Source organism: Lampris incognitus, chromosome 5 (genome assembly GCF_029633865.1).
Source record: "Lampris incognitus isolate fLamInc1 chromosome 5, fLamInc1.hap2, whole genome shotgun sequence".
Classification (NCBI taxonomy): Eukaryota; Metazoa; Chordata; class Actinopteri; order Lampriformes; family Lampridae; genus Lampris; species Lampris incognitus.
This window is the reverse complement of record NC_079215.1, coordinates 2,137,333-2,161,981: the sequence shown is the minus strand read 5'-3', so window position 1 is coordinate 2,161,981 and position 24,649 is coordinate 2,137,333. Positions and strand designations below refer to the sequence as shown.

Here is a 24,649-nt window from a genome sequence, read left to right as displayed (position 1 = left end):
ACACTACACACTACACCACACTAAACCACACTACACTACACTACATACTACACTACACACTACACCACACTAAACCACACTACACTACACTACATACTACACTACACACTACACCACACTAAACCACACTACACTACACCACATACTACACTACACACTACACCACACTAAACCACACTACACTACACTACATACTACACTACACACTGCAGTGCACTACACTACACTACAAACTACACTACACCACACTAAACCACACTACACTACACTACATACTACAGTACACACTGCAGTGCACTACACTACACTACAATACACTACACACTATACTAAACCACACTACATACTGTACTACACTACTCTACTCTACACTACACTACACTACAAACTACACTACACTACACTAAACCACACTACACTACACTACATACTACACTACACACTGCAGTGCACTACACTACACTACACTAAAATACACTATATACTACACTACACACTAGACAGTCTTGGATTCATTTCTTTACATCACAGAAGCTGGGCATTTCATCAGGGGTGTGCAGACTTTATATCCACTGTACATGTCTGATAAAGCTGATAACATATGCTGCAGAGAAGACACAACCTTGTCCTCCACACACCTTGTCCTCCACACGTTGTCCACACACAAACAGGTGACAAAGTACAGGAAAAACCTGAATGCTTGACCCCTACAGTGAGGGGGTCCGGGGGTTCTGTTGTGCTGTGGGGGGCATTTTTCTGGCATGGGTTGTGTCCACTTGTCCCCTTAGAGGGAAGGGTCACTGCAGATCAGCCATCCATTTCCTGAACCGCTTATCCTGCTCTCAGGGTGGCGGGGATGCTGGAGCCTACCCCAGTAGTCATTGGGCGGCAGGCGGGGAGACACCCTGGACAGGCTGCCAGACTATCACAGCGCTGACACACACACACACACACACACACACACACACACACACACACACACACACACACACACACACACACACACACACACACACACACACACCCCTAGGGACAATTTAGTACAGTCAAGCAGTCAAGTCACCTGACCTACATGTCTTTAGACTGTGGGCGGAAACCGGAGCCCCCGCATACATGGGGAGAACATGCAAACTCCACACAGTGGATGACCCGGGACGACTCCCAAGGTTGGACTACCCTGGGGCTTGAACCCAGGACCTTCTTGCTGTGAGGCGACCGCAACCACTGCACCACCGCGCCGGCCCACTGCAGATGAATACCAAGTTATTCTGAGTGGTCACCTTTATCCTATGATGAGACATCTCTACCCTGATGGGAGTGGTCTCTTCCAGGATGACAGTGATCCCATCCACAGGGCACGAGGGCTCACTCAAGGGTCTGATGAGGATGAAAATGATGTAAACCACATGCTATGGCCTTCACAGTCACAAGATCTCCAGTTGAACATCTACGGGAGGTTTTGGACTGACGTGTTCGACAGCGCTCTCTACCACATCCTCAAAACACCAAATGAGAGAATGTCTTCTGGAAGAATGGCATTAATCCCTCCAGTAGAGTTCAGAGACTTGTCTATGATCTAATATGAGAAGCACTGAAGACGTTCTGGAGGCTCCTGGTGGCCCAACACCTCACTAACACACTTTACGCTGGGTTTACTCTAATGTGTCACCTCGCAGTATGTGTGTGTTGGTCTGTACATCCATACAGACCAACACACGGCTCATCCTGCTCACACACACTAATAACAAAGTTAATACAATGCTGACTGAACATCTCTCCATGATGAACATCTCTCCATGATGAACACCTCTCCATGATGAACATCTCTCCATGATGAACACCTCTCCATGATGGACATCTCTCCATGATGGACATCTCTCCATGATGAACATCTCTCCATGATGAACATCTCTCCATGATGAACATCTCTCCATGATGAACACCTCTCCATGATGAACATCTCTCCATGATGAACACCTCTCCATGATGGACATCTCTCCATGATGGACATCTCTCCATGATGGACATCTCTCCGTGATGAACATCTCTCCGTGATGAACATCTCTCCGTGATGCACATCTCTCCATGATGGACATCTCTCCATGATGAACACCTCTCCATGATGAACACCTCTCCATGATGAACACCTCTCCATGATGAACACCTCTCCATGATGAACATCTCTCCATGATGGACATCTCTCCATGATGAACACCTCTCCATGATGAACACTTCTCCATGATGAACACCTCTCCATGATGGACATATCTCCATGATGAACACCTCTCCATGATGAACATCTCTCCATGATGAACACCTCTCCATGATGAACACCTCTCCATGATGAACACCTCTCCATGATGGACATATCTCCATGATGGACATCTCTCCATGATGGACATCTCTCCATGATGAACATCTCTCCATAATGGACATCTCTCCATGATGGACATCTCTCCATGATGAACACCTCTCCATGATGAACACCTCTCCACGATGAACACCTCTCCATGATGGACATCTCTCCATGATGAACACCTCTCCATTATGCACATCTCTCCACGATGAACACCTCTCCATGATGGACATCTCTTCATGATGAACATCTCTCCATGATGGACATCTCTCCATAATGGACATCTCTCCATGATGGACATCTCTCCATGATGAACACCTCTCCATGATGAACACCTCTCCATGATGGACATCTCTTCATGATGAACACCTCTCCATGATGGACATCTCTCCATGATGAACACCTCTCCATTATGCACATCTCTCCACGATGAACACCTCTCCATGATGGACATCTCTCCATGATGAACACCTCTCCATGATGCACATCTCTCCATGATGGACATCTCTCCATGATGAACACCTCTCCATGATGCACATCTCTCCATGATGGACATCTCTCCATGATGGACATCTCTCCATGATGGACATCTCTCCATGATGAACACCTCTCCATGATGAACATCTCTCCATGATGGACATCTCTCCATGATGAACACCTCTCCATGATGCACATCTCTCCACGATGAACACCTCTCCATTATGCCCATCTCTCCATGATGAACACCTCTCCATGATGGACATCTCTCCACGATGAACACCTCTCCATGATGCACATCTCTCCGTGATGAACATCTCTCCATGATGGACATCTCTCCATGATGAACACCTCTCCATTATGCACATCTCTCCACGATGAACATCTCTCCATAATGGACATCTCTCCATGATGGACATCTCTCCATGATGAACACCTCTCCATGATGAACACCTCTCCATGATGGACATCTCTTCATGATGAACACCTCTCCATGATGGACATCTCTCCATGATGAACACCTCTCCATTATGCACATCTCTCCACGATGAACACCTCTCCATGATGGACATCTCTCCATGATGAACACTTCTCCATTATGCACATCTCTCCACGATGAACATCTCTCCATGATGCACATCTCTCCATGACGGACATCTCTCCATTATGCACATCTCTCCATGACGGACATCTCTCCATGATGAACACCTCTCCATTATGCACATCTCTCCACGATGAACATCTCTCCATGATGCACATCTCTCCATGACGGACATCTCTCCATTATGCACATCTCTCCATGATGGACATCTCTCCATTATGCACATCTCTCCATTATGCACATCTCTCCATGATGGACATCTCTCCATGATGCACATCTCTCCATGACGGACATCTCTCCATTATGCACATCTCTCCACGATGAACATCTCTCCATGATGCACATCTCTCCATGACGGACATCTCTCCATTATGCACATCTCTCCATGATGGACATCTCTCCATTATGCACATCTCTCCATTATGCACATCTCTCCATGATGGACATCTCTCCATGATGCACATCTCTCCATGACGGACATCTCTCCATGATGCACATCTCTCCATGACGGACATCTCTCCATGATGCACATCTCTCCATGATGAACACCTCTCCATTATGCACATCTCTCCATTATGCACATCTCTCCATGATGGACATCTCTCCATGATGGACATCTCTCCATGACGGACATCTCTCCATGATGAACACCTCTCCATTATGCACATCTCTCCACGATGAACATCTCTCCATGATGCACATCTCTCCATGACGGACATCTCTCCATGATGAACATCTCTCCATGATGAACATCTCTCCATGATGCACATCTCTCCATGATGGACATCTCTCCATGATGAACACCTCTCCATGATGGACATCTCTCCATTATGCACATCTCTCCATGATGGACATCTCTCCATGATGAACACCTCTCCATGACGAACATCTCTCCATGATGAACATCTCTCCATTATGCACATCTCTCCATGATGAACACTTCTCCATGATGAACACCTCTCCATGATGAACACCTCTCCATGATGAACACTTCTCCATGATGAACACCTCTCCATGATGAACACCTCTCCATGATGAACACTTCTCCATGATGAACACCTCTCCATGATGAACACCTCTCCATGATGAACACTTCTCCATGATGAACACCTCTCCATAATGGACATCTCTCCATGATGGACATCTCTCCATGATGAACACCGCTCCATGATGGACATCTCTTCATGATGGTTTGTGGCCATCTTGTCCATGTTTTAGTTTGAGTAAATTCTAATTTTCTTTTCTTTCTCTTCTCTTTCTTCTGTTTAATTCTTTCTCAATTCCAAGTTTTGTTTGTGTACAAAATTACAAGTCATCCATCCATCCATTATCCAAACCATGTATCCTGCTCTCGGGGTAGTAGGGATACTGGAGTCTATCCCAGCAGTCATTGGGCATCAGGCGGGGAGGAATTACAAGTTGATGTGGTGTAAAAGTATTTTGCTTGAACAAAGTGTATATGTGTGTATATACACACACATGTACACTACCGTTCAAAAGTTTGGGATCACCCAAACAATTTCGTGTTTTCCATGAAAAGTCACACTTATTCACCACCATATGTTGTGAAATGAATAGAAAATAGAGTCAAGACATTGACAAGGTTAGAAATAATGATTTGTATTTGAAATAAGATTTTTTTTACATCAAACTTTGCTTTCGTCAAAGAATCCTCCATTTGCAGCAATTACAGCATTGCAGACCTTTGGCATTCTAGCTGTTAATTTGTTGAGGTAATCTGGAGAAATTGCACCCCACGCTTCCAGAAGCAGCTCCCACAAGTTGGATTGGTTGGATGGGCACTTCTTTGAGCAGATTGAGTTTCTGGAGCATCACATTTGTGGGGTCAATTAAACGCTCAAAATGGCCAGAAAAAGAGAACTTTCATCTGAAACTCGACAGTCTATTCTTGTTCTTAGAAATGAAGGCTATTCCATGCGAGAAATTGCTAAGAAATTGAAGATTTCCTACACCGGTGTGTACTACTCCCTTCAGAGGACAGCACAAACAGGCTCTAACAGGTACTATTTAATGAAGATGCCAGTTGGGGACCTGTGAGGCGTCTGTTTCTCAAACTAGAGACTCTAATGTACTTATCTTCTTGCTCAGTTGTGCAACGCGGCCTCCCACTTCTTTTTCTACTCTGGTTAGAGCCTGTTTGTGCTGTCCTCTGAAGGGAGTAGTACACACCGGTGTAGGAAATCTTCAATTTCTTAGCAATTTCTCGCATGGAATAGCCTTCATTTCTAAGAACAAGAATAGACTGTCGAGTTTCAGATGAAAGTTCTCTTTTTCTGGCCATTTTGAGCGTTTAATTGACCCCACAAATGTGATGCTCCAGAAACTCAATCTGCTCAAAGAAGTGCCCATCCAACCAATCCAACTTGTGGGAGCTGCTTCTGGAAGCGTGGGGTGCAATTTCTCCAGATTACCTCAACAAATTAACAGCTAGAATGCCAAAGGTCTGCAATGCTGTAATTGCTGCAAATGGAGGATTCTTTGACGAAAGCAAAGTTTGATGTAAAAAAAATCTTATTTCAAATACAAATCATTATTTCTAACCTTGTCAATGTCTTGACTCTATTTTCTATTCATTTCACAACATATGGTGGTGAATAAGTGTGACTTTTCATGGAAAACACAAAATTGTTTGGGTGATCCCAAACTTTTGAACGGTAGTGTATATATATACACACATTGATAGGCAGGTAGACAAATAAACTCACAGTAATCCCCCTATTTATACATATTTCTCTCTCTCTCTCTCTCTCTCTCTCTCTCTCTCTCTCTCTCTCTCTCTCTCTCTCTCTCTCTCTCTCTCTCTCTCTCTCTCTCTCTCTCTCTCTCTCTCTCTCTCTCTCTCTCTCTCACACACACAGACACACAGACAGACACACACACACACACACACGTGCGCAGACAGGGTCATATGAAAACAATAAGCGTGTGTTGGAGCACACGGCTCAGCAAAATGAAAAGATTTCTGGAATGTTTTCAAGGCAAACGAAGTCAAAACAAGTTATTAGCAGTTGTACTGGTAACACAGTCCACATATCCAGCAGTTGTACTGGTGACACAGTCCACATATCCAGCAGTTGTACTGGTGACACAGTCCACATATCCAGCAGTTGTACTGGTGACACAGTCCACATATCCAGCAGTTGTACTGGTGACACAGTCCACATATCCAGCAGTTGTACTGGTGACACAGTCCACATATCCAGCAGTTGTACTGGTGACACAGTCCACATATCCAGCAGTTGTACTGGTGACACAGTCCACATATCCAGCAGTTGTACTGGTGACACAGTCCACATATCCAGCAGTTGTACTGACACAGTCCACATATCCAGCAGTTGTACTGGTGACACAGTCCACATATCCAGCAGTTGTACTGGTGACACAGTCCACATATCCAGCAGTTGTACTGGTGACACAGTCCACATATCCAGCAGTTGTACTGGTAACACGGTCCACATATCCAGCAGTTGTACTGGTGACACGGTCCACATATCCAGCAGTTGTACTGGTGACACGGTCCACATATCCAGCGGTTGTACTGGTGACACAGTCCACATATCCAGCAGTTGTACTGGTGACACAGTCCACATATCCAGCAGTTGTACTGGTGACACAGTCCACATATCCAGCAGTTGTACTGGTGACACAGTCCACATATCCAGCAGTTGTACTGGTGACACAGTCCACATATCCAGCAGTTGTACTGGTGACACAGTCCACATATCCAGCAGTTGTACTGGTGACACAGTCCACATATCCAGCAGTTGTACTGGTGACACAGTCCACATATCCAGCAGTTGTACTGGTGACACAGTCCACATATCCAGCAGTTGTACTGGTGACACAGTCCACATATCCAGCGGTTGTACTGGTAACACAGTCCACATATCCAGCGGTTGTACTGGTAACACAGTCCACATATCCAGCAGTTGTACTGGTAACACAGTCCACATATCCAGCAGTTGTACTGGTGACACAGTCCACATATCCAGCAGTTGTACTGGTAACACAGTCCACATATCCAGCAGTTGTACTGGTGACACAGTCCACATATCCAGCAGTTGTACTGGTGACACAGTCCACATATCCAGCGGTTGTACTGGTGACACAGTCCACATATCCAGCGGTTGTACTGGTAACACAGTCCACATATCCAGCGGTTGTACTGGTAACACAGTCCACATATCCAGCAGTTGTACTGGTAACACAGTCCACATATCCAGCAGTTTTACTGGTGACACAGTCCACATATCCAGCAGTTGTACTGGTGACACAGTCCACATATCCAGCAGTTGTACTGGTAACACAGTCCACATATCCAGCAGTTGTACTGGTGACACAGTCCACATATCCAGCAGTTGTACTGGTGACACAGTCCACATATCCAGCAGTTGTACTGGTGACACAGTCCACATATCCAGCAGTTGTACTGGTAACACAGTCCACATATCCAGCAGTTGTACTGGTGACACAGTCCACATATCCAGCAGTTGTACTGGTGACACAGTCCACATATCCAGCAGTTGTACTGGTGACACAGTCCACATATCCAGCAGTTGTACTGGTGACACAGTCCACATATCCAGCAGTTGTACTGGTGACACAGTCCACATATCCAGCAGTTGTACTGGTAACACAGTCCACATATCCAGCAGTTGTACTGGTAACACAGTCCACATATCCAGCGGTTGTACTGGTGACACAGTCCACATATCCAGCGGTTGTACTGGTGACACAGTCCACATATCCAGCAGTTGTACTGGTAACACAGTCCACATATCCAGCAGTTGTACTGGTAACACAGTCCACATATCCAGCAGTTGTACTGGTAACACAGTCCACATATCCAGCAGTTGTACTGGTGACACAGTCCACATATCCAGCAGTTGTACTGGTGACACAGTCCACATATCCAGCAGTTGTACTGGTGACACAGTCCACATATCCAGCAGTTGTACTGGTAACACAGTCCACATATCCAGCAGTTGTACTGGTAACACAGTCCACATATCCAGCAGTTGTACTGGTGACACAGTCCACATATCCAGCAGTTGTACTGGTAACACAGTCCACATATCCAGCAGTTGTACTGGTAACACAGTCCACATATCCAGCAGTTGTACTGGTAACACAGTCCACATATCCAGCAGTTGTACTGGTGACACAGTCCACATATCCAGCAGTTGTACTGGTAACACAGTCCACATATCCAGCGGTTGTACTGGTCATACGGTCCACATATCCAGCAGTAGGAAAGTGTACTCTAGGGTGCTCGAAAGGAGCCTCCAACCGATTGCCGAACCTCAGATCCAGGAGGAACAATACGGATTCTGTCCTGGCCGTGGAACAATGGACCAAATCTTTACCCTTGCAGAAGTGCCGAGGGGGCCATGGGAGTTTGACCAGCCAGTCTACATGTGTTTTGTGGACTTGGAGAAGGCTTACGACCGTGTACCCCGGGGCACACTGTGGGGTGAGGGTGGGGGGGGTACTGCGGGAGTATGGGGTACCGGGGCAGTTGCTACAAGCCATCCGGCCCTTGTATAACCAAAGTGAGAGCTGTGTCCACATTCTGGGCACAAAGTCAAACACGTTTTCTGTGGGTGTCGGATTCTGCCAAGGTTGTCCATTCTCTCCGATTCTGTTTGTGATATTCATGGACAGGATCTCAAGGGGCAGCCAAGGTGAGGAGTGTGTCCGTTTTGGGAACCTCAGAATTGCATCTCTGCTCTTCACAGAGGATGTGGTTTTGTAGGTGTCACCATAACACGATCTCCAGTGTTCACTGGGGTGGTTTGCAGCTGAGTGTGAAATGGCCGGGATGAGAGTCAGCACCTCCAAGTCTGAGGCCATGGTTCTCTACCGGAAAATGGTGGCTTGCTCCCTCTGGGTTGGAGATGAATTGTTGCCTCAAGTGAAGGAGTTCAAGTATCTCGGGGTCTTGTTTACAAGTGAGGGTAGGATGGAGCGGGAGACTGACAGGCAGATTGGTGCAGCATCAGCAGTAATGTGGACGTTGTACTGGACCACTGTGGTGAAGAGGGAGCTGAGCCGGAGGGCAAAGCCCTCAATTTACCAGTCAATCTTCGTTCCAGCCCTCACCTATGGTCATGAGCTTTGGGTAGTGACTGAAAGGGTGAGATTGTGGATACAAGCGGCTGAAATAAGTTTCCTGCATAGGGTGTCTGGGCTCAGCCTTAGAGATAGGGTGAGGAGCTCGGACATCCGGAGGGAGCTCGGAGTAGAGCCGCTGCTCCTTCGTGTTGAAAGGAGCCAGTTGAGGTGGTTCAGCATCTGATTAGGATGCCTCCTGGGTACCTTCCTTTGGAGGTTTATCGGGCACGTCCAACTGGGAGGAGACCCCGGGGTAGACCCAGAACTCGCTGGAGGGACTACATGTCCAATCTAGCCTGGGAACGCCTTGGGATCCCCCCAGGAGGAGCTGGAGGGTGTTGCTGGGGAGAGGGAGGTCTGGAGTGCCCTGCTTAGCTTGCTGCTACTGCGATCCGACCCTGGAGAAGCAGCTGAAGATGAATGAATGAATGAATATCCAGCAGTTTCACTGGTAATACAGTCCACATATCCAGCAGGATGTTGGAATTTCTCATGTTAGAAACTGCAAAAAGCATGGAAGAGAAGGACAGCAAGGGGGAAATATATTTCACGTTTTACGAATAGATTCTGGTAATTCTTCTGAACTGCTAGCCTCCTCATTATGAATCTATCCATCCTTCCATTATCCAAGCCACTTATCCCAGTCGGGCTCACGGGATGCTGGACTCTATCCCAGCAGTCATTGGACAGCAGGTGGGGAGACATCCTGGACAGGCTGCCAATCCACCACACAGGGCCAACACACACACACACACACACACACACACACACACACACACACACACACACACACACACACACACACACACACACACACACACACACACACACACACACACACACACACACACACACATTCACACCTAGGGACAATTTCGTACTGTGAGTCACCTGTCCTACATGTCTTTGGACTGTGGGAGGAAACCCACGCAGACACGGGGAGAACATGCAAACTCCACACAGAGGATGGCCTGGGGCTCGAACCCAGGACCTTCTTGATGGGAGGCAACCGTGCTAACCACTGCACCACCTTAATCAATCCATGTACACTACCGTTCAAAAGTTTGGGATCACCCAAACAATTTTGTGTTTTCCATGAAAAGTCACACTTATTCACCACCATATGTTGTGAAATGAATAGAAAATAGAGTCAAGACATTGACAAGGTTAGAAATAATGATTTGTATTTGAAATAAGATTTTTTTTACATCAAACTTTGCTTTCGTCAAAGAATCCTCCATTTGCAGCAATTACAGCATTGCAGACCTTTGGCATTCTAGCTGTTAATTTGTTGAGGTAATCTGGAGAAATTGCACCCCACGCTTCCAGAAGCAGCTCCCACAAGTTTGATTGGTTGGATGGGCACTTCTTTGAGCAGATTGAGTTTCTGGAGCATCACAATTGTGGGGTCAATTAAATGCTCAAAATGGCCAGAAAAAGAGAACTTTCATCTGAAACTCGACAGTCTATTCTTGTTCTTAGAAATGAAGGCTATTCCATGCGAGAAATTGCTAAGAAATTGAAGATTTCCTACACCGGTGTGTACTACTCCCTTCAGAGGACAGCACAAACAGGCTCTAGCCAGAGTAGAAAAAGAAGTGGGAGGCCGCGTTGCACAACTGAGCAAGAAGATAAGTACATTAGAGTCTCTAGTTTGAGAAACAGACGCCTCACAGGTCCCCAACTGGCATCTTCATTAAATAGTACCTGTTAGAGCCTGTTTGTGCTGTCCTCTGAAGGGAGTAGTACACACCGGTGTAGGAAATCTTCAAATTCTTAGCAATTTCTCGCATGGAATAGCCTTCATTTCTAAGAACAAGAATAGACTGTCGAGTTTCAGATGAAAGTTCTCTTTTTCTGGCCATTTTGAGCGTTTAATTGACCCCACAAATGTGATGCTCCAGAAACTCAATCTGCTCAAAGAAGTGCCCATCCAACCAATCCAACTTGTGGGAGCTGCTTCTGGAAGCGTGGGGTGCAAATTCTCCAGATTACCTCAACAAATTAACAGCTAGAATGCCAAAGGTCTGCAATGCTGTAATTGCTGCAAATGGAGGATTCTTTGACGAAAGCAAAGTTTGATGTAAAAAAAATCTTATTTCAAATACAAATCATTATTTCTAACCTTGTCAATGTCTTGACTCTATTTTCTATTCATTTCACAACATATGGTGGTGAATAAGTGTGACTTTTCATGGAAAACACGAAATTGTTTGGGTGATCCCAAACTTTTGAACGGTAGTGTATATTCCAATACATTTACAGAGCTTTCAATTTAAACATTTTTTTACCCAAAGAATTCAAGTTCTACTTCTTCTAGATTTAAGAGCGAACTACACAATGCTTCATTTTGACCATTATTCTCCGGCTCCTTAAAGGTTCATGGAATAGTTCACCCCCAAAATAAAAAAAAATAAAAATCTATCTTTCTCCTGCCAGTAGAAACCTGGATTAGTGATCTGTTCCCACACAGCACTGAAGGAGTTGGCCAACAAACTCCCAGAGCAGCGTTCCTCCACACAGTTGCAGTGAATGGTGGCCAGTTTGTTGGACATCCAGAAAACATGCCCATAAAAACACTCCACACAGCTCACGCAGCACAACCCAAGTCTTCTGAAGCCATATAATCCATCTGTGAGCAGAGAAGACCGAATTTCAAACATTATTTACCGCAGATCTCCTCTTTCTCCCTCGCCTTCAAAACAAGCCGTGCATGGCCGCATTCGAGTCCAGAGACGGTTCGAGTAAACAGAGATAATCTTGTCAGAACATCTCCGTTTGAACGTCTCCGAGTATTTATGAACTCGAACACACCTGCAAAAAGTTTGTTTGGAAGTGAGGGAGGAGTGAATAATGTTCAAGGTCAAATTTGCAGTAAATATTGGTTTAAATGTCAGTCTTTTCCACTCACAGATCCATTTTACGGCTTCAGAACACTTGGATTGTGTTGCACGAGCAAATTTGTGTACTTTTATGGTCATTATTTTGGAACTATAGAAAACTGGCCCCCATCCACTGAAATTGTTTGGAGCAAAGCTGTTCTGGGATTTTGTTGGCCCACTCCTTCAGTGTTGTATGGAAATGGTCACTAATGCATGCTCAGTAATCCAGGTGAGAAACCCACAGAAAGTTGGACCAGTTCATCTGATGCTTTCTGCAGTTTCTGTCCATATTTCAAACACTCTGTCCATACATTTTATATTCTCAGAGATAACAGCCTCTACACTGAGACAGCGGCCTTCCTTTGCAAGCTCCTGCAGCAGCGATGGCTCTCGCTGTAGCCATGTGCTGTGTTACTCCCTTAAAGGGACAGTTCGCAAATTTTCAACCTCGCCTCTGTCTGTCTGTGACAGGGACGGCACATGAAAAACACCTGCAGTTGTTCCCGATCACATCCGCATCTCTGGAGCGGCAGTGAAACTGAATTTTTTGCCAGGCCTCCGGTGATGTATCGTGATGTCACAGCCTAGCAGGGTGTACGCTACTCTACCAAACACACTGTTCACAAAACACATCCTCATTCTCTCAGCTAAGCATGGTGGGAATGACATCCCAAAACACTTGCATGAGGAGTTTATATACGATGACACAGAAGCCTGTATGCAATGCACCGTGGTACGTGTAGCTGCTGTGGGAACGACTCTGTGAGCAGGACGACACTGATTTCTCCGCCAATATAGAACCCAGTGAGGGCTGTTACTGCTTCAGTCCACTGCATTACTCATCAGTACTGATTACACATACACGAAACCTTCTGTGAAATGTCCCTGTAATGTGGGGACATTGATGTACCTATTTACACATGCATCTGCTCTTCTCTTGGATCTCTAACCCACGGCGCTTCTCTTTGTGTTACATTTAATCTTTGTCTTGTGTCATTATGCTGTACTCTGCAGAGAACTGTGCAGCTTGTGATGAACTATCTGCCCCGCGTCGTTTTTACATGAACACACTCATAGCCGGATGACACGTCCCTGCTTTGACTGGGCAGGTTGACATCTGTCTCATCCGTGAGTGTCAGTGTTAGGGTTTGGGTAGCCGGTAAAGATTCCCTGACTATATAGAAAATCCTTGGTGAGAAAGGCTGCTGGTGATTGTGTCCCTAGATGTCCCGTCACTGGACTTGTCCAAAAAGCCTGTCTGCATGTGGCTGTGTCTGTAGGTCATATACTGTACGTGCTGTGCTCCACCAACCCCTACAGTTTCTTAGGAAAGTAATCAGAAATGAAAACTTGATTAAAAGACAGTTAGGAAAGTGACTAACGTGCTGCGGCTACGAGCTAGCTCCATGTGATGAGTTGGCCTTCGTTAGCCCGCTAATCGAATAATCGTGTGCACCTACTGCCAGCTGCCTGCCCTCCATCCTATTCCAGCTGCTGAGTTTTGCACCGTTATTGAAGTCTGGACATTTACTGCACACCTCCAAGTACAGACTTCAGAATCATACACACACAGCCCACGTCAAAACAACAATTCATTGTTGGCATCTATTAAGATATTGTTACTATGAAGTGTTGTGCTCCAGACCTCCTCCTTCATACAGTCTTTTAATAATGTTAAAGATATGCCAGTATGACAATAATAAATAAATAACAAATAAAAATAATCAAATAATAGATACATGAAATAATAATAACAATGGATAAATAATAATAACAAATGAATAAATAAACAAATAATAAAATAAATCAATAAAATAATAAATAAAATGTGTTGTTGTTGTTGTTATTACTATTATTAATATAACATCGCTATGCGTATATCATGTTTGCCAGGGTAACTCAGTGATGCATACCTGGAACTCTGCCATCAGAGTCGACATGCCGGATTAACACTGCCGCGTTGGTTCAAGACTTACAAATGAAGCACTGGCTGTTCTGAAATGAGAAGTGTGAGTGATCACCAGAAGAAGCTAAGACACGGCCGTGCGGCTTACCGATGAATCACCTCGAACAGCTGTCCTCTTACGCTGACACTCTGCTTATGCAACTTGAATGATGCATAATTGTATAAATCAGGCATCCGATCTACTTCCTGCCGTTACTTTTTGCTCTGGCTCATTCCCGGCCAGTAAGAACTCCAGCCAAGTCGTGACGGCCTAAAACTGGAAACCACACATGGCCCACACATCAGACCAAACACCACCACCGCACAGCCATATTTCTGGTTCAGGAGCGTCTTCCAGGTATGTCGTGACTGTGCGCTGATCCCCCAGGAGAACGGACCTGTTTGATGCCGGAGAAGCTGTATTGATCTGTGCACCAAACGGGAACGGCCGAGGCCCTCTGACAGAAAATCCCCCTTACAGTAGTCTTCTGTTCATCTGGTGAGCCATGCAGCACCTTGTTATTTCAGCCCGCTGCATTCTGAACCGTGCCGACTCCACCAACTCTTATGAGAGAGCACGAGGAGCAGAGATCCTCTTCCAGGAGAAAGAACCTTGTATTAAAAGCGCATTTTCTGGAGGAGGAGGAGGGTTCGAGTCTGATGAGGCTTTCTTTCTGCACACTTTTCTTCTGGGCGTTTCAGAGAGAGTGTTACAGGAAAACACGAGGAACAAGCAGCGGCTGGGGTTCTCTACCACACCCAGGAGCAGGGCGTAGCAGGAGGCGTAGCTGGAGGCCAGTTCATTTCATCTCACGCTTGTCCCAAATGTGGAACGAGACCACGAAGTAGTCCTGTATGAAGTAGTCCTGTATGAAGTAGTCCTGTATGAAGCAGCCTCAGCGTCCTCCTAATGCTTATAGAGCTACTTATCCACTGGGATTTGACTGAACAATACAAAGAAGGAATGGAAAAACACTACACATGACTAAATCTATCAATCCATCCATCCATCCATCCATCCATTATCCAAACCACTTATCCTGCTCTCAGGGTCGCGGGGATGCTGGAGCCTATCCCAGCAGTCACTGGGCAGCAGGCGGGGAGACACCCTGGGCAGACCACCAGACCATCACAGCCCCCCACACCACATACACACCTAGGGACAATTTAGTACGGCTGACCTACATGTCTTTGGACTGTGGGAGGAAACCGGAGCCCCCGGAGGAAACCCACACAGACACGGGGAGAACATGCAAACTCCACACAGAGGACGACCCCCGAGGTTGGACTACCCCGGGGCTCGAACCCAGGACCTTCTTGCTGTGAGGCGACCGCGCTAACCACTGCGCCACTGTGCTGCTCCTATAATCAATATTCAATTAAAATGGGATTTATGAATAAGTAAATGAAATCATCGTTAAACAGATAAATTAAAAGTTGATTAATAGATACCTAAATAAATGGCGGAAACTGTAAATCTGTTTGTTAATGCAGGTATAAAGTAAAAATGGAAAAAATTAAATAAAACTAAATTACAGGATTCCTAAATTCATTTGACAATACACCTTTTCTTAAAAGGGAATTAAAAGGGGTTTCCATTTGCCAACTCCATCATCACTTCGGTGACACGAGGGCCGGGTGGCCACAAAACCTCACCACTCCACCACGGGATGTAAAAAGAACTCTCATTGGCTATCGGTCAGGCCCACCCCCGACATGTCCCGGTGACAGCCAATGAGAGCTTTCGTTACACCCCCACGGTGGATTAGTAAAGTTTTTCCATGGACAAACAAGCACACACTTCACCCAAAACTGAAAATGAGGGTTGACAGTAGAGCTGTGTACTGGTGAGAACCTGGTGATACGATTCGTATCAGCATACAGGGTTATGATTCAATATATCACGATATATTGTGACGCTGTAAGGAAGGTGATATATTGTGACGCTGTAAGGAAGGTGATATATTGTGGTACTGTAAGGAAGGGGATATATTGTGACGCTGTAAGGAAGGTGATATATTGTGACACTGTAAGGAAGGTGATATATTGTGTTACTGTAAGGAAGGTGATATATTGTGTTACTGTAAGGAAGGTGATATATTGTGATACTGTAAGGAAGTTGATATATTGTGTTACTGTAAGGAAGGTGATATATTGTGTTACTGTAAGGAAGGTGATATATTGTGTTACTGTAAGGAAGTTGATATATTGTGACGCTGTAAGGAAGGTGATATATTGTGACACTGTAAGGAAGGTGATATATTGTGTTACTGTAAGGAAGGTGATATATTGTGTTACTGTAAGGAAGGTGATATATTGTGATACTGTAAGGAAGGTCATATAGTGTGACACTGTAAGAAAGGTGATATATTGTGTTACTGTACGGAAGTTGATATATTGTGATACTGTAAGGAAGGTGATATATTGTGACGCTGTAAGGAAGGTGATATATTGGGACGCTGTAAGGAAGGTGATATATTGTGTTACTGTAAGGAAGGTGATATATTGTGTTACGGTAAGGAAGGTGATATATTGTGATACTGTAAGGAAGGTCATATAGTGTGACACTGTAAGAAAGGTGATATATTGTGTTACTGTACGGAAGTTGATATATTGTGATACTGTAAGGAAGGTGATATATTGTGATGCTGTAAGGAAGGTGATATATTGTGTTACTGTAAGGAAGGTGATATATTGTGTTACTGTAAGAAAAGTGATATATTGTGATACTGTAAGGAAGGTGATATATTGTGACACTGTAAGAAAGGTGATATATTGTGTTACTGTATGGAAGTTGATATATTGTGATACTGTAAGAAAGGTGATATATTGTGATGCTGTAAGAAAGGTGATATATTGTGATGCTGTAAGGAAGGTGATATATTGTGATACTGTAAGAGAGGTGATATATTGTGATGCTGTAAGAAAGGTGATATATTGTGATACTGTTAGAAAGGTGATATATTGTGATACTGTAAGAAAGGTGATATATTGTGATACTGTTAGAAAGGTGATATATTGTGGTACTGTAAGAAAGGTGATATATTGTGTTACTGTTAGAAAGGTGATATATTGTGATACTGTAAGAAAGGTGATATCTTGTGTTACTGTTAGAAAGGTGATATATTGTGATACTGTAAGAAAGGTGATATATTGTGGTTTCATAGGGCTGTGTTCTTTGTGCTTATGCTACTTCCTGTCTCAGTTTACATTGTTGGGTTGGAGTGGAAGAGTCAGATGGCTGACGATAGATTACAACACTGTTATCTAGCGGTCGTGGGGTTACACACAACACATGTTAGTCACCAACCTTTACATGTAAACAATTAAAAGTGGATATAGTGGTTTTGGGAATCGATACAGTATCACAAAAGAATATTCTGATACTTGAGTGTATCGATATTTTCTTACACCCCTAGTTTACAGTTGCAATTTGTTCCCTCTTTAGCTGTTATGACTTACATGTAATCGCCCTCCGGAAATACTACAATGTTCATGGGGCCCCATGAAAACAGGACAGGGTACAGAAATGACCCTTTAGCCTACCTGTCACCTGCAGTTTATCAGCGGTGACCTCACACTTGAGGTAAAGACGCCCCCTCCTCTCCGTGTAGTCTGTGCCGCAGAGGCTTGGCACGTTCATCACACACTGCTTATGGACATTCATGTCGCAGGCTGGAGACAAAGGGAGGGAAAATGGACAAGGAGAGAGACAGCATGTGAGACAGCACACAAGCCAAGAAGAAAACAACTTAAGTGGCATCAAGCAGTCAGAGAACAGCCTTGCCGGTTTCAAGGCTGTTATTAAACCACATATATGAACTATTTTGATGAGAAATAAGTCAATCCGCTTCACTCGCATTCCTACACATCTCTGCAGAACTAAAACATATAGATAGATCATCTGCCATGCCATGTGCAAAGGTTATGATGCAACTATTTGAAAGGATCTTTTTTTGGGATTTTTTTTCTCCCTTTTTCTCCCCAGTTGTATCTGGCCAATTACCCCACTCTTCCGAGCCGTCCCGGTCTCTGCTCCACCCCCTCTGCTGATCCGGGGAGGGCTGCAGACTACCACATGTCTCCTCCCATACATGTGGAGTCACCAGCTGCTTCTTTTCACCTGACAGTGAGGAGTTTCACCAGGGGGACGTAGCACATAGGAGGATCATGCTATTCCCCCCAGTTCCCCCTCCCCCCTGAACAGGTCCTAGTGCAGCGACCAGGACACATACCCACATCCGGCTTCCCACCCGCAGACACGGGTAGGGACATGGAGGGACGCCCAACCAAGCTTGAGGTAACACGAGGATTTGAACCAGCGAGCCCCGTGTTAGTAGCCAAAAGAATAGACTGCTACACTACCTGGACACCAGGATCTTTTTTTTCTGAAACCTGGCTGGTAGAAGGTATAACAAGGTCATGACCCACAATTAAATGTAATACCCATCATTCCGTGGTATGTGCTGAGCCACCACAGCAGAGGCAGGTCGTGTAAGAGGCTTGCAGAAAACAACAACAGCAACAAAAGAGTAAATAAAACCAAGGACCATCCCTCCAGGAACTGAAAAAAACAAGAATCAAAACGATGACATCTCCTTTCCGTGCATAGTTCACAAATAGTTGTTGTTGAGCCTTGCTGTTGTCTGGCTCACCAATGCGACATGGGATCTGACGGAGTCTATTTCCATGTTGTGGTGCGACATGGGATCTGACGGAGTCATTTTCCATGTTGTGGTGCGAAATGGGATCTGACGGAGTGATTTTCCATGTTGTGGTGCGACATGGGATCTGACGGAGTCTATTTCCATGTTGTTGTGCAACATGATATCTGATGGTGTAATTTTCCATGTTGTGGTGCGACATGGGATCTGACGGAGTCATTTTCCATGTTGTGGTGCAACATGGGATCTGACGGAGTCATTTTCCATGTTGTGGTGCGACATGGGATCTGACGGAGACATTTTCCATGTTGTGGTGCGACATGGGATCTGACGGAGTCATTTTCCATGTTGTGGTGCAACATGGGATCTGACGGAGTCATTTTCCATGTTGTGGTGCGACATGGGATCTGACGGAGACATTTTCCATGTTGTGGTGCGACATGGGATCGGACGGAGTCTATTTCCATGTTGTGGTGCGACATGGGATCTGACGGAGTCTATTTCCATGTTGTGGTGCGAAATGGGATCTGACGGAGTGATTTTCCATGTTGTGGTGCGACATGGGATCTGACGGAGTCTATTTCCATGTTGTTGTGCAACATGATATCTGATGGTGTAATTTTCCATGTTGTGGTGCGACATGGGATCTGACGGAGTCATTTTCCATGTTGTGGTGCAACATGGGATCTGACGGAGTCATTTTCCATGTTGTAGTGCGACATGGGATCTGACGGAGACATTTTCCATGTTGTGGTGCGACATGGGATCGGACGGAATCATTTACCATGTTGTGGTGCGACATGGGATCTGACGGAGTCTATTTCCATGTTGTGGTGCAACATGGGATCTGACAGAGTCATTTTCCATGTTGTGGTGCGACATGGGATCTGACGGAGTCATTTTCCATGTTGTGGTGCAACATGGGATCTGATGGAGTCATTTTCCATGTTGTGGTGCGGCATGGGATCTGATGGAGTCTATTTCCATGTTGTGGTGCGGCATGGGATCTGACGGAGTCTATTTCCATGTTGTTGTGCAACATGATATCTGATGGTGTAATTTTCCATGTTGTGGTGCGACATGGGATCTGACGGAGTCATTTTCCATGTTGTGGTGCAACATGGGATCTGACGGAGTCATTTTCCATGTTGTGGTGCGGCATGGGATCTGATGGAGTCTATTTCCATGTTGTGGTGCGGCATGGGATCTGACGGAGTCTATTTCCATGTTGTGGTGCGACATGAGATCTGACGGAGTCATTTACCATGTTGTGGTGCGGCATGGGATCTGACGGAGTCATTTTCCATGTTGTGGTGCGGCATGGGATCTGATGGAGTCATTTTCCATGTTGTGGTGCGGCATGGGATCTGACGGAGTCATTTTCCATGTTGTGGTGCAACATGGGATCTGATGGAGTCATTTTCCATGTTGTGGTGCGGCATGGGATCTGACGGAGTCTATTTCCATGTTGTGGTGCGGCATGGGATCTGATGGAGTCATTTTCCATGTTGTGGTGCGGCATGGGATCTGACGGAGTCATTTTCCATGTTGTGGTGCAACATGGGATCTGATGGAGTCATTTTCCATGTTGTGGTGCGACATGGGATCTGACGGAGTCTATTTCCATGTTGTGGTGCGGCATGGGATCTGACGGAGTCTATTTCCATGTTGTGGTGCGACATGGGATCTGACGGAGTCTATTTCCATGTTGTGGTGTGACATGGGATCTGACGGAGTCTATTTCCATGTTGTGGTGCGACATGGGATCTGACGGAGTCTATTTCCATGTTGTGGTGCGACATGGGATCTGACGCAGTCATTTTCCATGTTGTGGTGCGACATGGGATCTGACGGAGTCTATTTCCATGTTGTGGTGCGACATGGGATCTGACGGGGTCTATTTCCATGTTGTGGTGCGACATGGGATCTGATGGAATCATTTTCCATGTTGTGGTGCGACATGGGATCTGATGGAATCATTTTCCATGTTGTGGTGCGACATGGGATCTGATGGAATCATTTTCCATGTTGTGGTGCGACATGGGATCTGATGGAATCATTTTCCATGTTGTGGTGCAGCATGGGATCTGATGGAATCATTTTCCATGTTGTGGTGCAGCATGGGATCTGACGGAGCCATTTTCCATGTTGTGGTGCAACATGGGATCTGACGGAGTCATTTTCCATGTTGTGGTGCGGCATGGGATCTGACGGAGTCTATTTCCATGTTGTGGTGCGGCATGGGATCTGACGGAGTCTATTTCCATGTTGTGGTGCGACATGGGATCTGACGGAGTCTATTTCCATGTTGTGGTGCGACATGGGATCTGACGGAGTCTATTTCCATGTTGTGGTGCGACATGGGATCTGACGGAGTCATTTTCCATGTTGTGGTGCGACATGGGATCTGACGGAGTCTATTTCCATGTTGTGGTGCGACATGGGATCTGACGGAGTCTATTTCCATGTTGTGGTGCGACATGGGATCTGACGGAGTCATTTTCCATGTTGTGGTGCGACATGGGATCTGATGGAATCATTTTCCATGTTGTGGTGCGACATGGGATCTGATGGAATCATTTTCCATGCATGCCATGACTTCCATCTACATACACCCAGCAACAGTCATTAGGCATACATCCCTGCTCGGAGTAGGTTGAGATTAATGTCCTTAGCAGCCAATTAAGGCTTTCACAGGTTCACCTCTGAAGAAGAGATGAGAGGGAAGAGCAGGGTGGACCATCTTTCAGACCCAGAGAGGGTTTTCAGGATGGATATTCTAGAAGTCTACCAGGCACGTTTCCACGCCATAAACCACGAACTAAATGGGGGGAGAAATCAAGGAAAAGTGATGTGCACAGATGTTTTATTGATGATATTGATGATGATTTATGAAGCTCAAGGCCAGGTCAAAGTACAGTGTCGCTACGGCTACTGAGTCAGCGACGGGTTCAATAAAATCTGAGTTCAATAACCAAGTTCAATAAAATTCAAATCTCTGCAACTGCTAGGCGTCTTGGTAGTGTAGCGGTCTACTGTGTTGCTTACCAACACAGGGATCGCCGGTTTGAATCCCTGTGTTTCTTCCGACTTGGTCGGGCGTCCCTACAGACACAATTGGCTGTGTCTGCGGGTGGGAAGCCGGATGTGGCTATGTGTCCGGGTCGCTGCACTAGCGCCTCCTCTGGTTGGTCAAGGCACCTGTTCAGGGGGGAGGAGGAACTGGGGGGAATAGCGTGACCCTCCCACGTGCTACGTCCCCCTGGTGAAACTCCTCACTGTCAGGTGAAAAGAAGCGGCTGGTGACTCCACATGTATGGGAGGAGGCATGTGGTAGTCTGCAGCCCTCCCTGGATCAGCAGAGGGGGTGCAGCAGAGAACGGGACGGCTCAGGAAGAGTGGGGTAGTTGGCCAGATACAATTGAGAAGAATAAGGGGGGAACCCCCCCCCCCAAAAAAATCTTCAACATTGCAAAGGTGACGGACCGCTCATCGCTGAAACTGTTAACTAAACGTCTGACCATCAAACTAATTATCAGTAGAAGCAGTGGTCATAAATTGGCAAACTATAAACCAACCTTTATCACCAGCACCCAGGAGGTGACGCTGTTATCATTTATTTAAATGGATGCTGATGTTTTCTTTATTGCACTGTTTCATTATCACTAAGTGCGGTCGTTAACATGCTTTATTTCTAAATCCATCACGGCACTCGCTACCTTGCCAGCTTGGCACCTTACTGAAGTCAGTCTGTCCTTCTATGCTCTCCCTGAGTCAGTCTGTCCTTCCATGCTGTTTCTGAGTCAGTCTGTCCTTCCATGCTGTTCCTGAGTCAGTCTGTCCTTCCATGCTCTTCCTGAGTCAGCCTGTCCTTCTATGCTCTACCTGAGTCAGTCTGTCCTTCCATGCTCTTCCTGAGTCAGTCTGTCCTTCTATGCTCTACCTGAGTCAGTCTGTCCTTCCATGCTGTTTCTGAGTCAGTCTGTCCTTCCATGCTGTTTCTGAGTCAGTCTGTCCTTCCATGCTGTTTCTGAGTCAGTCTGTCCTTCCATGCTGTTTCTGAGTCAGTCTGTTCTTCCATGCTCTTCCTGAGTCAATCTGTCCTTCCATGCTCTTCCTGAGTCAATCTGTCCTTCCATGCTGTTCCTGAGTCAGTCTGTCCTTCTATGCTCTACCTGAGTCAGTCTGTCCTTCTATGCTCTTCCTGAGTCAGTCTGTCCTTCCATGCTCTTCCTGAGTCAGTCTGTCCTTCCATGCTCTTCCTGAGTCAGTCTGTCCTTCTATGCTCTTCCTGAGTCAGTCTGTCCTTCCATGCTCTTCCTGAGTCAGTCTGTCCTTCCATGCTCTTCCTGAGTCAGTCTGTCCTTCCATGCTCTTCCTGAGTCAGTCTGTCCTTCTATGCTCTTCCTGAGTCAGTCTGTCCTTCCATGCTCTTCCTGAGTCAGTCTGTCCTTCCATGCTCTTCCTGAGTCAGTCTGTTCTTCCATGCTGTTTCTGAGTCAGTCTGTCCTTCCATGCTCTTCCTGAGTCAGTCTGTCCTTCCATGCTGTTCCTGAGTCAGTCTGTCCTTCCATGCTGTTCCTGAGTCAATCTGTCCTTCCATGCTATCCCAAGGCTTCCACTTCTTTTTTCTCTTGTGAAGTTATTCCTCATCCAAAATGAGGATCTAAGGACAGGGGTGGCATCCGTTGTCCTTGCCTGTATCTACCTGCTCCTCCCTGCATGAGTGTGGAGCTCTGCAGAAAGCTGAACTGTCGGTCGGTGTTTTCTGCAACCCACTTGACCAGAGACTTTGTATGATGTGTTCCTTTTTTTAAGCAACACTGACCTTCATCACATTCCCTCCGAGATTTAAACCCATTTAAGTCTCGGACAAGTACGACGGAGTTTGTAGGCGACTAAAAATACTGTTGGCACAACAGGCACGTTTCCCACTCTTTTAGTAAATCTTTTCCCAGAACTTTTCAGGGACATTTTCACGAGTTTTGCTATGATGTGGGAGGCAGCCGCTGCTCAGAGAAGGTCACATCATTCTGCTTTGATGCTCAGTGGAAGCGGCTTCATGCATGCTCCATAATCAGTTCAGGAAATCACAGCAAGTTGAATCAGTTCATCTGGACACAGCGCTTATTGGGAGAAACGTGTCCAGATGAACTGATTCAACTTTGTGATGTCAGGTGAAACCTCACGAAGAAACCCCTGTGATGGACTGACTGACTGACTGACTGACTGACTGACAGCGAGACAGACTGACAGACACAATCCTGTTAATCCCCGTGGAGAAATTCCTCTCTGCATTTAACCCATCCTAGATTTGTAGCAAGGAGCAGTGGGCAGCCGTCGTGCAGCACCTGGGGACCAATTCCAGTTCTTCTTGCCATGCCTTGCTCAGGGGCACAGACAGGAGGAGTATTAACCCTAACATGCATGTCTTTTTGATGGTGGGGGAAACTGGAGCACCCGGAGAAACCCCACCGCAGACACGGGGAGAACAACATGCAAACTCCACACAGAGGACGACCCGAGACGACCCCCAAGGTTGGACAACCCCGGGGCTCAAACATAGGACCTTCTTGCTGCGAGGCGAAA

The 24,649-nt window shown here is 45.9% G+C and overlaps 1 protein-coding gene across 2 annotated transcripts in view; it reads right to left on the bottom strand.

Annotated features, from left to right (window-relative positions):
* The window catches only part of prkcaa (protein kinase C, alpha, a), a 412,324-nt gene that overhangs the window by 186,845 nt on the left and 200,830 nt on the right, over window positions 1–24,649 (bottom strand). For both annotated transcript variants that reach the window (XM_056281110.1, XM_056281111.1), the window contains exon 5: window positions 17,943–18,071. In XM_056281110.1, the coding sequence (XP_056137085.1) occupies window positions 17,943–18,071 (129 nt within the window). The remainder of the gene's footprint in view (window positions 1–17,942; window positions 18,072–24,649) is intronic.